This window comes from Aulonocara stuartgranti (genome assembly GCF_965226115.1).
Source record: "Aulonocara stuartgranti genome assembly, chromosome: 9".
Classification (NCBI taxonomy): domain Eukaryota; kingdom Metazoa; phylum Chordata; class Actinopteri; order Cichliformes; family Cichlidae; genus Aulonocara; species Aulonocara stuartgranti.
The window spans coordinates 17,986,144-18,001,681 of record NC_138960.1 but is presented as its reverse complement, the minus strand read 5'-3'; the positions used below and the strand labels follow the sequence as shown (position 1 = coordinate 18,001,681).

General features: G+C 37.5%; 2 protein-coding genes across 3 annotated transcripts; one reads left to right on the top strand and one right to left on the bottom strand.

The window, feature by feature from the left end:
* Positions 1-4,710: 4,710 nt before the first annotated feature.
* On the top strand, positions 4,711-6,478 carry ccl20b (chemokine (C-C motif) ligand 20b). The gene is made up of 4 exons (XM_082546661.1): positions 4,711-5,059; positions 5,165-5,267; positions 5,953-6,027; positions 6,135-6,478. Exons 1-4 carry the CDS (start codon positions 4,978-4,980, stop codon positions 6,184-6,186), a joined length of 312 nt encoding a protein of 103 aa, XP_082402787.1. The 5' UTR covers positions 4,711-4,977; the 3' UTR covers positions 6,187-6,478.
* Positions 6,469-15,538, bottom strand: LOC309714326 (uncharacterized protein). 2 transcript variants are annotated; one of them, XM_082546659.1, is made up of 4 exons: positions 15,403-15,538; positions 9,916-12,532; positions 9,409-9,526; positions 6,469-8,265 (listed from the first exon to the last, which is right to left on the bottom strand). In XM_082546659.1, the coding sequence occupies exons 1-4, from the start codon at positions 15,496-15,498 to the stop codon at positions 8,025-8,027; spliced, it is 3,072 nt and encodes a 1,023-aa protein (XP_082402785.1). In that variant the 5' UTR covers positions 15,499-15,538; the 3' UTR covers positions 6,469-8,024. The 2 variants fall into 2 exon arrangements, with proteins under 2 accessions (XP_082402785.1, XP_082402786.1); XM_082546660.1 differs by lacking the exon at positions 15,403-15,538 and adding an exon at positions 13,644-13,841.

Genomic DNA, 15,538 nt, shown 5'->3' with positions numbered 1-15,538 from the left:
TCCCTGAACCTGGTTCTGCCAGAGATTTCTTCCCGTTAAAAGGGAGTTTTTCCTTCCCACTGTCACTGTCACTGGGAGTGTTTGCTCATAGGCGCTCACCTGATTTTTGCGGTCTTCTCTATATAACTGTAAGATCTTTACCTTACAATATAAATCACCTATAGGTGACTGTTGTTGTGACATTGCACATTATGAATAAAATTGAATTGAATTTATTTGAATTTGATATGGGTGCCGAGAGAGGAACTATGGTACTGCATGGGGAAATCAGGAACAGGGAGGGTGGTGCAGGACATGTATGAGGATAGTCAGAAAGTGGTGCAGCAGCAGTGACAGTTGGGTTTAGGGTGGGCTAGACTACATCAGGTATTGGCTTTGGGCACCTTCTTGTTTGCAGTGGAAATGCACAGGTTAACAGTACAAGCAGGCATCTCAAGGGACTATGATGTTTGCAGACAATATTGCACTGTAGTGAGGGTAGGGTGAAGGTGGAAGAGAGCTTGAAGAGGTGGAGGTATGCACTGAAGAGAAGAGGAATGAAAGTAAATCCAAGCATGCGTGTAAATGACAACACAGGCGTAACAGGAAAATGTAGAAGATGGTACAAGACCTACACCGCCATATCCAGTTTGAAGATAGCGGTGCAGGAAAAAAAAAGAAACCTGGAGGTGGTAGAGTTGAAGACATTAAGATTTTGACTGGGAGCGACCAAAACTAGTAAGTTTAGAAATGATCAGATTAGAGGGACAGCTCAGTTTGAGTGAGACATGCACAGAGGAGGAATAGTGGACATATTGGACAAAGGATGTTCAGCATGGGGCTGCCAGGCAAATGAAAAAGAGGTAGACTACAGAAGAAAATTGATGGATGCAATGTAGAATGAGATGAAGAGGGTTGCTGTGACAGAATAGGGGTGTTACGGTTAGGAATACCTGAGCCAAGAAGATGTAAATTTTGACATGTGCATGAAAATGTGTCACAGAGGTGTCGCTGCACATCAGCCTTCTAATGACTCATAAAAGGAAATGCAACCAGCCAGTGTAACAAACAAAAAAAGACTTTCTCAAGGAAGAAATTATAAAATGTATTTCATAAGGCTATCACAGTCTGAGGGTTATCTAATACATTCTTTTGAAGATATTAAGTCCAAAGTCAAACCAGTTTAACGTCAAAACTTTGCTTTGCCTGTCATTGCTCACTGACTTTAAATATATTATCTCCCACTGCTGGAAATGCAACTTCCGCATGCATGACCTTTGTCAAAGTAACATAACTGTATGCCATTTAAAAGTCTGTTGTGGAGTTGCATCACCGAGTGCTGTAACACTAGCAGTTCAAAATGTCATACCTTTTTGGTATGGCATATAAAACAAAATAGTCAGTGAAAGGGTTTGTATTTGCTTGTTTTTTGTCATCAAGCTGAGTGCCAAAAGCAGTTTAAAGTTACTTAAACTACAAAGAGAAAGTTGTTACAGTTTACTCAAAGGCTTCATAGCCCATAACATCAGCTCACAGTTTGCCTGAATTCATGATTTGTATGCTAAGTATGTTAAATTTGTTTCTGTTACTTTTTAAGCTTGACTATTATGTTTGCTATTGTAGCCGAAAACCTAACATTTGGGGACATATTTATTTATGGTCAATGCATTCAAAGAACTTTTATGATGTTAAAAAGCTACTGTCACCGTCAATTTTGACACTGAAAAGCAAGGAAACAGGTATTTTGCTACTGGCTAATTGTACATATTTTTAGTTTACCTTTCACAGTGCACAATTTTGGGACATGAGTATTTAAGAGAACAAGATCTACCACTGTTTGCAGCCTGCAATTTACTGCCCATTTCCCTGAAATTTAAGAAGAAAAAAAAGGATGCTTGATGTGTTATTGATAGTCTTCACTTTACATATATACAGGACAAAAATAACTGTTTATTGATGATGTGACACAGGACAGAAGCAGCTGAATGAATTCTGAGGTGTTTAGTGTCTGCTCCAATCCAGCTAAATGCAGTCAAATTGATTGGGCGGCATTTCATAATACAGATGGACAAGGACCCAAAACACACAGCCAAAGCAACCTAGGAGTTTATTAAATCAAAGAAGTGGAATATTCTTGAATGGTTAAGTCAGTCATCTGATCTTACCCCATTGAATATACATTCCACCTGTTGAAGACGAAACCTCCGACAGAAACGCCCCCAAACAACAAACAGCAAGTGAAAGCTGCTGCAGGTTGGTACATCTTGAGAAATAAAGAAAGCACGGAAGACAACAGTGGATGATCGCAGAATCATTTCCATGGTGAAGAGAAACCCCTTCACATCAGCAAACCAAGTGAACAACACTCTTCAGGAGGTAGGCATATTGATATCCAAGTTAACCATAAGGTGCATGTCACTCAGCATGAAGTTCAAGACTTCAGACTGTCATCGCAAAGCAAAGGGTTTTTAACCAAGTATTAGAAATGAACATTTTATTTTCAGTTATTTAATTCGTCCAATTACTTTTGAGCCTCTGATGCTTTAGTTCCTCACATTTTTAGGTATTTTTTTGTTCAACCCACTGAATTAAAGCTAGGTCATTTACTCACAGTTTACCCATTCGGTGTGGTGAAGTACGGGACTTTTTGCAAAAGAGTAACTGTTTAACATTCTAATCTCTGATAAGACAACAAAATCTAAAATAGGTGCCAGTAAGATAAGCTTCCTTGAGCTGAACTATTTCTTCTAGGGACTTTTCAAATATGCTGTGTAAGAAACATGGTGAAGTTGAGCCATGTTGGGGATTTTGACTTTCCTATCCTCTGGTTATTTTGTTACACTTGTACAAGGTAGATGTGCGCGTCACAGAAAAAGGATACACAAACAAAACCTCCCCACATTCCTTTCACATGCCTTCCTTTCACAAGTGAGTGAGAGCAAGTCACTAATTAACTTGTCAGCAGAAATGAGGAAAACAAAGAACTACAGCTCAAAGGGCTTAAGATGCATTAATTCATACAGTTCATACAATTTGAGTGCAGACTTAAGTCAAAGTTAAGTTTAGCAATTTGTTGTCATAATTAATCGTTTCCACCTCAGTCTTAATAAAAAGACAGACTATAGCCTACTTAAAGTATTTCAGATGTTAAATACAGCTTACAGTGAGCAACAATAGCACCCTTGTTCCTGACCACAAAAGCCTATTTTTTCTCTTTTTTGAGGCTTCATGTTTGGATTTTGGGTGTGGCTATATATATTTTTAGACAAAGGGGTAGATATGGGAAACAATAACCTAATGCCAGTGTGCTAGCTTGTTAACAAGGTTTAATTAACTGTGAAAATAGATGTTCTAAATTTGGCTAGCAGCAATCTAACAAAATATGCTAAGTGGAAAAACCCAACAGCTGGCTGATACTTGCTCTTGACACTAACCTCAAGTGGCCACTAGAGGAACTGTAGTTTTGGTCATTTGGCTGAATTTCATTCAACCCCAGCAGTAGCATTCTACTAGTGCCACAAAAAAGCATTTTTGTCTTTAGATAGCAAGATGCTAATATTCACTGATAAACTACTAATCGTTTGCTTGCAGTTAAATGGCATTGCAAGCTGGCCTTATCAGCATTTTGCTCAGAATAGCTGGTAATGAGGTCAAGAGGCTTAAAGGATTCAAAATTGCCTTTTTGCCTAGCTTTAATATTGTTTAATAGCTGGTCGAAAGTAGTTAGACTTCATAAAACATTCAAGCCACATTCTTAGTTTTGAGGGAAGTTTTGATCTTACCGTTAAAAAAATCAACAAAGGCAGTGTAAGGACGTTGGATTTCCACTTCACCTGAGACACGAGGCCTAGTGACCAGTGACCTGTGACTGAGACTACATGACTGCCCGGCAACCACTGATTTCATGGAAAAGTATCCCTGGAACGGTTCCAAGTAGTTACTGGAGATTGGGGATTACCAAAATGGTGTCTGAGAGCAATCATGCAGGTCTATTGACCAGACAGTGACCGCATAGTCCAGTTGACGAGTGGCTGCAATTTTTTTACGTTTTACAACCACTTGGTGGTAAGTTAGTGAATAATTGCATGACAAGATATCTGTTTTCACTGGGTTCCATGCAAACTACTGCGGCAGTGTATTAGCAACCACGAGCAATCGCAAGGACGTTTTTGGTCTAGCACCCTTTTTACGACCAATTTCACCTAGTGACTATTAACAACCTCCAGCAAGCTTTCACAACCCAATAGGCCTGTCTAACTGAGGCCTAATAAATGACTTGTTATAACAGTAAAAAAAACCCTCCAAATTGTTCAAAATCGAATTGCTTGTAGTAGGTTTCCCAGCAGATTCTCTGTCATTTTGTACAAAACTTACAAGACTGCTATTCTCTTCAGGTCTCCCTTGAATGAAATACGAGTTAAGCTGCTTGACTTATTATAGACCACTCCAGATCCAGCAGTGCTATAGGCTTTAAGCAGGAACAGGTAAGAAACAAAACAACAAAAATGCAAATGTTTATTTGCATTATTAATCATGCCTACCAGGAGGTGACTCATTTGGTTTCAAAAACTAATTCCAATTGTATAGAATATGACATATATTCACATAATACTGCTTTAAAAATGTACTTTACTGATATCTGGTTTCACTTGGAATTCATTCTTCAGGGAATCAGTCTGCACATGAGTCCAGCGCCAGCCAAGCTCATAGTTCAGGCTGCCAATGTTTAACTTTTTTTTTTTTTTTTTAAACTTTATTTCCTCCCATGTCAGGGCCAGCTGGAATTTTTTCTATTTCCTGCTCTGTTTCCAGTGTTTTAACAATGACACAAAGGATTACACAATCCTGCCCGACGGGAAATTCCGAGAGTCGGCCTACTTAAAGGAGTGATCACCAAGTAGCACTTGTCACACTCTCTCTGATCGCCTTCAGGTGTTACACCTTTTCAGCGTCAGACACAGAAAGGCAGAGTGAACGCTCTCAGTTGGCTCATCAACCATGGCAAGCAGGAAAACGTGTCTCATGGTAGCTCTGTGCTCCCTCGTCATTATCATCAACTTTTTTGACAGCGCACAATCAGGTATTTCATACTAGTTAATATTTTAATGCACTTTCACTAATATTGCCAGTAGTAAGTTAAAAGTGTGATTTATAGTGGATTCTTTGTGCGTGTGTGTGCTTACAGCGAGCTGCTGCCTGAGGTACTCCAATCGTCAGCCTCCTTGCAAACGGATTCTGGGTTACACCATTCAGAACATCAATAACGCCTGTGACATCAACGCCATCATGTAAGTTATAACGGTTTATATGGAAGTGTAGCATGATAAAAGCAGGTAGATTCATGAGGAAATAAGACATCTAACAAACTAAAACGCTAAGAAGTAGTCAAGTTGAAGTTTAAGCAAGTTGTGCATTTTTCTAGTTTTTGAGTAGTGTTTACTCTGTACAAAGATTTTAGATTATGGAAAAGTTTATGTATCAAATGTATTATTATTACATAAAAAGAGAAATGCTCACATTTAAGAAGTTTAGGGAATGAATTAAGACTGCTCATAAATATCTGTTCAATCAGTTTATGTGGGCCAACTTAAGTAGTGGTATTCTCAAGGAAAGACTATAGATAGGAAACTTAACCAGTAATGTGATACACATGTACAAAAACCAGCAAGAGCTAATGCCAATCTTTCATCCTGGTGTCTGGTTATGAATTCTGTGTAACATATCTTATCTGCACATTTCACCTTGTGGTGAAAAGATAATGGCTGTGTGTGCCTGGCATTTGCGCTCTCTCGGACGGACTAAACCTTGTGTATCTAAATAGCAAAACAGCATTTAATCCGTGACTAAAAATCAATCACGATAAGTTCAGGACGCTCTGCAGTTAATAATCAAACTAACACACTGGAATGAAACTCCATCGAGAGAAACTGTATCTTGAGGGTAAATGACTGCTTTCATCCTCTTTCCCAACAGTTTTCATGCTCCGGGAAGGTTTGTGTGTGCCGATCCATCAAAGCCATTGACCCAGAAAGTGATGAAGTGTTATGAGTAAGTATAAATGCCCCTGTGGTGTATTGTTTGTCTGTGCCTTATATTCACTCTCAGCTGCTCAGTGAGTCAAACTGATCTTATTTCATTGATTTTGTTTTTTGCAGTGAAAAGAAGCGGAAGACCAACAAAGAAAATTCTAACAACAATGCATCTTAAACTCTCTTTAAGTGTTCTTATCTGCACTAATATTATCATAATAGTAAATCTACACATAAATATAATTTGTTGTGTGACCTTTCCTTTTATTTATTCTGTTTTATAAACAGGGAAGAGTAGTATTCTTAATACATGTGTGAGCTATAAGCTTTAGTGCTTCAACAACAAAAAAACTTGTGCTTTTTTTAAAGTAATGTAAAATATTATTATTTTGTTATATGTATTATTGTTTGATTTCTTTTCTGAAGAAGATGAAATATAAAACCCTGTATTTTCAGAAAGTGTGAGATAATTATTGTATTTAATATTTGTCAGAGAATTTATTAAAAGAGTTATTTGATAAAAACACATGTCTGTCTGTATGGGCTCCACAAACAACCACATGCTGTCAAATTTTTGTCCTTGTTCTACATCGGGTAAAAAAAAAAAAAAAGAATTAATCACGCTGCAAAAGGATCCTAAATAAAAAGAAATTAGCTGACAGTGATTAGCAAACAGTGATAAATATGTACAATACCATATTTATAAGGTTACATCTCTGTTTAAAAGGTTTAAATCCTAGTGTTAAACATTGGAAAAAGAACATCAATGTTTTTTCCTGTTGTATAACTGGAATACAAATTAAAGATGTTCTTTATTTAATGTAATTATTCATAGAACAAAATATTCAGAATGGAAGGAATATGATCACAAATGAAGGGATATGTTTAAGTTCAGTTCATTCACATAGACTGTGAAGTCTGAAAAATTGAGCCACTGTAGAAGAGTTATAAACCTGCTTTCTTTCTGATGGCCAGCAAGGGGTGATGCCTTTTGTTGCATAGACAATGGGAAAATAGCCTTTTAGTTGCCTCACTCTATGATCTCAGTGAACACTTTTCTTATGACTATATCTTGTCAGTCACTAGTTTGTGTCTTACTATCCATATGATTTTAATTTAACAAACTTTGTTTCTTAGTAACTGTGGGGAGGCACTCATAGATGGACAAAATGTGTTACCTATTAGAGAAATAGTGGTTTAATTGGATAATTCCAATGTATCTGAGCTTGGTACATCTGTTGCAGGATGGTTTTATGGGTTATCTTAACTTTAACTACCTAACTCTTCAATAAACAAACCTGTGGGTGAACCACCTGTCTAATAACGCTGGCATAAGTAGAGGGTGCAAAGTTCACACAAGCCAAAGAACGACAGACATCTTAATGAGGAAGGCTGAAATAAAGTTTGAAAAGAACTGAAATTACTTTTACAGTGCATGAAATGTGATTTTCCATTGTTATGTATCAGCAGTGACTAAACAAGCTTAGTAATTAAACCAAGAGAGATATTATACTTTAGACTTGTTTAAAAGGCTTTGTTTGCATTTATTATACATATGTGTCCTTTATCTACGATAGATATAGTAAGATATTCTTATATATTCATTATGATCCTCAGTCATTTATTATGTAAGTTATATTCAGTTGACAATCATTGTCTCTTACTTCTTGCAAAACTTCTTTGTTTCAGTAATGCAAAAAGACGATGTATGATTGAATGAATTATGTGCAGCATTTTAATTGACCAAAATGCTGACTCTGTAATACTTTGATTAACAAGAAATTGCAGTGAAGTTATCATAGACATTTGTTTCATCTTTTCTTGCTTCACTGGTTCTGTTTAAAACCAACATTTCTGTAAGTAAGTAAAACTTCAAATATTTGCTGGAGAAACACTCAAAACTTTTAAAATAATGAAACATCAGAACACTGTAAACTATTATCATGGAATAAAAAAAAAATAAAAAAATAAATCTATAACCTTTAAAAAAGAGAAAAAAAAATTGCTTTAATTTCCTCATGGCACAGTTGACACAGTGAGAAGTAACATCTTTCCTTCTGGATCTTCTCTGGTCTCCAGAGCCTGGCAAAGTTTCTCCCAGAACAGCTCGGTGTGCTCTCCAACTCGCGGCCAGCTCAGGTAGGTTTTCCTCTTTATCATCTTTCTCATGCGGTGGTAAGGAGACAACAGATAGCTGGGAATCTCCTCCATGAATACCAGGATTAGAACGTCTTTCTGCTCATCAAACAGACGGAAACTAAAGATAAGAGGGAGAAAAGGGATGCATAAGTACTCTCTTTAAAAGAGTAAAGTAATGAAGATAATACAAAAATAAATGAAATAAACATGTTTTAAGAGAATAAAATAAAACACCTGTGAACATGGCAGATTAAAGAGGAAATTAAAAGCTAGCAAAAAAAAAAAATCAATGAAATTTTAAGCATGCCGGTGTAACATATACAGTGCTGCACAGATCAGAAAATCACATAGTGGAACACAGTAATGTCAAGTCCTCTTCTTTCAGCTGTTCCCTTTAGGGGTCACCACAGGGGATCATCTGCCTCCATCTCAACCTATCCTCTTCCGCCACATATAGTAGATGCAGTTAAGCACGTCCTGCTTCACATCCATGAACCTCCTATGTGACCTCCTAAGCCATCTTAACCTTGCCTCTCAAACTTTGTCTCCAAACAGGTCAACCTGAGCTGTCTCTCTGATATTCTCATTTCTAATTCTGTAACTCCCAATAAAAAGTGGAGTAATTTTGTTAGGCTGGCCACTCATGGGAAGTTTAATTGCTGTTCCAAGTTTTGTGGATAATGGCTCTCACCATGGTTCGCTGAAGTCCCAAAGTCTTTATAACCCCTTCCAGACTGACAGACGTCAATGACTTTCTTATCTTTCTTGAGCTTCTTTGGATCTTTGCATGCTGAATTGCTGTTTGAGATGTTTTACCTTGTCAGGCAGGTTCTGTTTAAGTAAATTATTGATTTAACAGGTCTGGGAGTATCAGGCCTGGGTATGGTTAGTGAATTTGAACTCAACTTTGAACTCAACCACGTAGGTTTGAAAGCTTTTTTCCCCCTTGATAAATTAAATCATCTTTTAAAAAATAATTTTTTTATTTGCTTTGGTTACATTTGTCCAATATTAAATGTTGTTTGATAATCTGAAACATGTAAGCGTAACAAATATGCAAAAAAACAAAACAAAACAAAAAGTAGAAGAAAAAAGAAATCAGTAAAGGGGCAGATGCTTTTTCATGGCACTGTATTTGGAGTAACTTTGGTTGTGCCATTGTCACTGTTGACATTAGCATAAAAGCACTGTTAACACCTTTCAATTTCAATTTTATATTTTAATGTTATTGCTACAGTCTTGTGGTGCGCCAACAGGTTACCTGGCTGCCTGGATCTCTCTGGAGCACCATTCACTCTCGAGGTATTTGCGACTGATCACACAAATGGTCTTCCTGCTTCCATAAATAGCATCTGTAATGTTATCTATGATGGGTCTCCCTAATGAGGAGAAGAAAAATAACACAGCCAGTAATAAAACCATGAGGTTTGTATCCTCAGCTTTTTAGTAAAGTAGTATAGTGACACCCTCTGGAGTACATATGAAAGTGCACATTTGACTGCAAAAGCTTCTAACACCATGCCCTCATTGTCTCCAGATAATTGTTAGATAGTCTCTCTTTTGATTTATATAATTGCACTAACTGCCACTTCAAATATAACTGCATAAGTCAAATGATGTTACATTTTTCTGAAAACATTCTAGAAAATGTCCTGAATCTAATAATTTAGTTGGGATTAAACAGAGATACCGACAAACACACAATTTTAAGAGACATCCCACTTGTCAAGCCATTAATATTTAACTTTAATTCAAACTTGCATCTCACCTGGTTCAAAGTCTCGATGGTGTAGGCACAGTCTCCAGCCCTGTTCTCCTTCCAGTTTTGGTAAGAGCTTGTCAATGACCCAAGGCTCATCGTGGGTGTTGTAGGAGATAAAGGCGTCGTACTGATGATGAGTTTTCTTGTTTTTGTGCTTTCTATCAAAGAGCCAAGCTATGAACAGGTAATAGGCATAGACCAGCTGCAACCCCATGAAATGGTAAGTGAAGGACACCACCATCAAGCATAGGATTGCACACGTGGTGAGAACAAAGCAAATAAAGTCATCTGAGCAGGAGCTGGTGTCCAAGTCCAACAGCTTCTTACTTTTGAATTCTTGTGGATAGTTGCACGTAAAGTTATATGCATCATAAACCTGAGTTTTGTTGTTATTTATTGCCCACAAGAGAAACCAGCTGTTATCACAGTTGCAGGTGAATCCATTGCCCTGAAGGTCCAGATAAGTCAGAGCTTGTAGGGATTTTATATCTTCTTCGCGGATAACTGAATATAAATTCTGTCTTGCCTGTAGAAACTCCAGCTTTGTGAGGTTTTTAAGGAACTCTAGAGAGTAAAGAGCTGTCCTGGATATATAAAGGCTTTTAAGGTTTGGAATTGGGAAGAACAGATCTGGAGGGAGTTCTTTAAGTTCATTTGAAGAAAGTTCAAGTAATTGCAGCTGTGGCGTGTAAACAAAGGTGTCTTTGTCCAGAGACGCAATACGGATATTCCTGGCTTTGAAACTCAAAAGACTGGTCAAACCTTGCAAAAAGTTCCCAGGCAGATAACTATGCAACCTGTGGTGTTGTGAAAAAACAAGCAGTTCCTCTAGATGGGACAGCTGAGAAAATGGAGGATCCGGCAAATTTCTACTTTTCTTGTAATTGATGTGATTTTCACTCAAATCAAGTCTTCTTAAATTAATCAGAGGACTGAAAACATCTTTGTTTAGTTCATCTTGTGAAATATCATTGTTTTGTAGATTAATTTGGGTCAGATTTGTCAGTCCACTGAAACTCTTACTTTCAAGTACTTTTATTTTGTTTTGGTGTAATGACAGGTTCTGGAGGGAGTGCAAGCCTTTAAATGCATCCCTTTTGATAGCAGTGAGTTTGTTTCCATTCAAATGCAGCTGTGTGAGGTTTGGCAAATGTTCTTTGAAAGCACTGTTCAATTTAGTTATTTGGTTTGTCTGTAATTTTAGAGTTTGTAATCCTTTTAAATCCCTGAAAAGACATGGTTTCAGAGCTGTGATTGAATTCTGATAAAGATAAAGCTTTCTGAGCTTTGTCTGATTGGTGAAATCATGGCAGTCCAGTGTGCTGATGTTATTGGTGCTGAGATCCAGCTCTGAAAGAGTTGGTAGATTCCTTGTTGCAGCTGGAACCAGTGGAAGCCTGTTTTTACTCAGCGTTAAAATCCTTAAGTTTTTAAGGGATCTGAAAGCATCATCATGGATGTATTTTATTTTGTTGTCTGTCAAAACTAACTCAGTTACATTAATACACAACTTAAACAAGTATGCATTAACAAAGCTGAGCTTATTGCTTCGAAGCTGCAGAGTCCTCATTGTTGGGATGGTGCAGGAAATGTTGATCAGTGTGGTCAGGTTATGTGTCATTGCATTCATTCTCAGAATAGTTAATGATGAGTTCACTGACTCTAACAACCTTTCCATGTCCCCAAGACCCAAATGAAGCTCACTAATGTCAAGAGTAGTAACACGACTAAGAAATGTCTTGTTTTGCACGTCCCATATCATCTGTTTCTTTTTGGCTGGGCTCCCAATTTTAAACCAGGTGAGATTTGGAAAAACATCGGCAGTGATCCTGAAGACTGCGAGGGGATTTTTCGACAAATCAAGGTACTGAAGTTCTAATGATTTGTTTGTCAGTTCAATTGACTGAAAAGTGGTTAAATCATTGTTGCTTATTACCAGCTCCCGTAGATGTGGCAGATGTTGCAATATCAATTGAACTTTTGTAATGTGGTGCAGTTTGTTATGAGAAATGTCCAGAAGTTTTAAACTTGTCATGGACTTAAAAGATGTGGATGCCATTTGTTTAATGCGATTTTGATTAATTCTTAGCTCAATGAGGCAACTCAAGCCATCAAAAACATTTTCTCCCAGTGTAACAAGTTTGTTATTATTTAGATTTAATGTCTCAAGAGAACTTAGATTGGCAAACGCACCGCTTTCTATCTGTGAAATGTTGTTGCTATTAAGGTCTAACTTAGTCAAATTTAGTAGATCTTTGAAGTCTGATGCATGTATTGTTGAAATTCTGTTAGAAGTTAAATCGAGGCCTGTCACAGTTGAGGGAATATCTTCAGGAACAGCTCTGAGTTTACTTCCGACACATATGGCTGTACTGTAGCTGATTCTGCAAGTCTTCAGGGAAAATCCATCAACCGGCGCAATGAAATTGATGATGCACAGCATGTAAAAAATAATCCGTGATTTGCAACATTTTGTTCCTCTTTCTAATTTGGTTTGTTCCTCTTCCAATCCAGGATCCATTATTAATCTTTGTAACAAACAGGAAAGCTCAACACAGACAACCAGAAAACAAACTATAGTCCACTGTCCATAGTCCACTGAATTTAACTGCCACAGACAATCCTGGGAAGCCAAAAACAAGAAACATAAAGAAACAAAAATTAAGGAATCAACAAGAAAACTAATTGCAAAGAGTCAAAAATATCTTATTCATCTTACAACCAATACAAAAATGCATCAAGACCTCTTTATTCCAAATTTATGACATGCGCTGTGTCGCATTAGGATGGAACTATCCAGAAATCTTTGTGTTGTGCTTGACACTTTCCACCAACTTCTGTTATTTCTTTCCTTTTACTAGTTTAATATTTAAAAAAAAATAGTGAAAGTAGCCAGGAGAAGATTTGGAGAAGTTTAGACATCTTCAAAATATGGTGTGTATGCAGGCTTTAAGTGTTTAATGGAGTAAGATGTATCTTGATTTTATGACAAATACAGTGGCTTGCAAAAGAATTCGGCCCCCTTGAACTTTTCCACATTTTGTCACATTACAGCCACAAACATGAATCAATTTTATTGGAATTCCATGTGAAAGACCAACACAAAGTGGTGTACACGTGAGACGTGGAACGAAAATCATACATTCCAAACATGATTCCAAACATTTTTTTTTTTTACAAATAAATAACTGAAAAGTGGGGTGTGCATAATTATTCAGCCCCCTGATTCAATACTTTGTAGAACCACCTTTTGCTGCAATTACAGCTGCCAGTCTTTTGGGGTATGTTTCTAGCAGCTTTGCACACCTAGAGACTGAAATCTTTGCCCATTCTTCTTTGTAAAACAGCTCCAGCTCAGTCAGATTAGCTGGACAGCGTTTGTGAACAGCAGTTTTCAGATCTTGCCACAGATTCTCGATTGGATTTAGATCTGGACTTTGACTGGGCCATTCTAACACATGGATATGTTTTGTTTTAAACCAGGGCTGCCCAATCCCAGTCCTCGAGAGCTACTATCCTGCAGCTTTTAGATGCATCCCTACTCCAACACAGCTGAATCAAATGGTTTGATTACCTCTTCAGCATGCCATTGTGTTTGGCAAAGGCCTGACAACAAGCCATTCATTTGATTCGGGTGTGTGGGAACAAGGATGCATCTAAAAGCTGCAGGATAGTAGCTCTCGAGGACCGGGATTAGGCACCCCTGTTTTAAACCATTTCATCATTGCCCTGACCTGTCTGGTGTGTTCTTTGGACTTCATGGTGTTGTTGTTCCCAACATTCTCTTAGACAACTTCTGAGATCATCACAGAGCAGCTGTATTTGTACTGACATTAGATTACACACAGGTGCACTCAATTTAGTCATTAGCACTCATCAGGCAATGTCTATGGGCAACTGACTGCACTCAGACCAAAGGGGGCTGAATAATTACGCACACCCCACTTTTCAGTTATTTATTTGTAAAAAATGTTTGGAATCATGTATGATTTTTGTTCCACTTCTCACGTGTACACCACTTTGTGTTGGTCTTTCACGTGGAATTCCAATAAAATTGATTTATGTTTGTGGCTGTAATGTGACAAAATGTGGGAAAGTTCAAGGGGGCCGAATACTTTTGCAAGCCACTGTATCTTATGATGCAGTGTGCAGTCTTGAGTCACTCCTCAGTTCTTTATATTTAACCAGAAAAATGGAACTAGGTGCACCTAATTATAGAACGTTGATGTTTGGTCACACCACATTTATACTTCAACACAGGCCAAACTCTTTTAGGCAAGCTTTTTTATAACTTATGTAAGTAGCCTTCAGAAACAATTTTGAGGCTCTGGAAAGGCCAGTGCATGACTGTACTGTTCCACTCTGTGTTTTTTTCCATTCTGCTTTACTGCTTTACTCCACTGGCAGTGGATTTTGGATCACTGTCATGCTGAAAAATGAAATGTTGCAAATAAAATGTTTCTGTATGGTACTACAGGACGGATCAAATTCTTGAGGTACCCAAATCATAACAGAACCTTTACTCTGTTTTACAGATGGCTGTAGACACTCATTGTTGTATCTCTCCTGACCTCCTCTGTACATACTGACAATGTGAACCACATTTTTTAAATCTGCAGTCATCATTTCATAAGGCCTGTAGCAACTGATTTTCAGTCCAGTTCTTCAGTTCTTGTTTAATTTGTCAGCCAGTCTCACGCTTTCTCTTCCTCAAGAATTGGTTCTTCACATCAACCCTTTTTTCGGTTTCTTACAGACATGACTTTTAGATACTGTTCATAGGCTGTACATAGTTTTACTAACTTTTTAAAGACATGCTGCACAGCTGAGATGTGTCAAGTATTCAGCTAGTAGCTCTTTGGGAGTCTGCTTACTGGTGCAAAAATACCATTTGTGCCACTCAAACTGTTTTCCTTGATTCAACTAAACAGCTAGTAACAGCTAGTAACAGAGAACCAATTTAAAATGAGTCCTTTGCTCAGTTGTCTGTTTTGTGCAGACAGAGCTAGGTGCCTTTTTCTTCCTTGAATGAGTCATAGGTCAGTGTTAAGTGAGTTAACCATAAAACAGAAGCAAAAAAAAAAGTTGGTTACAAAGACTGGGAGGAAAATTAGTAAAAAAAAAAAGCTGTTAATGTCCAAAGAAGAACATTTAAAGACCTTCAGAAAGCACAAAAAACTGCTGCTCAAAACCATTTAAAAATGAAATTACAAGAAGGTCTTTGTCCTTAAAAGCACCATAATAAAGAAACGAGGCATGGGTAAGACTTTGTTGCCAATTTTTTGCAAACGATTTTGACAAATATTACTCATTCTGAGACTATTACCAGTCCCTCCTATTTTCATTGCACCTTCCAGTTTTATTAAAAGAGAAATACATTTTACGGCACAAGTAAAATGTATGACAACCCTAGTTGTCATACATTTGTAGTTTAATTCAGATTTGGACCCACACAGAGGCATGAAGAACAAATGAAATCTTGAAAAAACTTACTGAAGTTAAATGAAGATTTGTTGAAAAAAAAGACTGTGGTAGATAATCCAATCCAACATTCAATCCAAGAGGCAAAGTGACCAAGGAATGAGACATGAAGCACGAAGTGCTGAAATGTTGTAGGAAAATAGAAAGG

What these genes read in the sequence shown, in the direction of transcription:
- ccl20b (XM_082546661.1), top strand. Translation starts at nt 4,978, where the DNA reads ATGGCAAGCAGGAAAACGTGTCTCATGGTAGCTCTGTGCTCCCTCGTC. An exon ending in TTTTGACAGCGCACAATCAG is followed by an intron (nt 5,060 to 5,164) that starts GTATTTCATACT and finishes GTGTGCTTACAG; the next exon opens with CGAGCTGCTGCCTGAGGTAC. An exon ending in TGTGACATCAACGCCATCAT is followed by an intron (nt 5,268 to 5,952) that starts GTAAGTTATAAC and finishes CTTTCCCAACAG; the next exon opens with TTTTCATGCTCCGGGAAGGT.
- LOC309714326 (XM_082546659.1), bottom strand. Translation starts at nt 15,498, where the DNA reads ATGTCTCATTCCTTGGTCACTTTGCCTCTTGGATTGAATGTTGGATTG. An exon ending in CAAATCTTCATTTAACTTCA is followed by an intron (nt 12,533 to 15,402) that starts GTAAGTTTTTTC and finishes TTGGCTTCCCAG; the next exon opens with GATTGTCTGTGGCAGTTAAA. An exon ending in AGAGAGATCCAGGCAGCCAG is followed by an intron (nt 8,266 to 9,408) that starts GTAACCTGTTGG and finishes TCTTATCTTTAG; the next exon opens with TTTCCGTCTGTTTGATGAGC.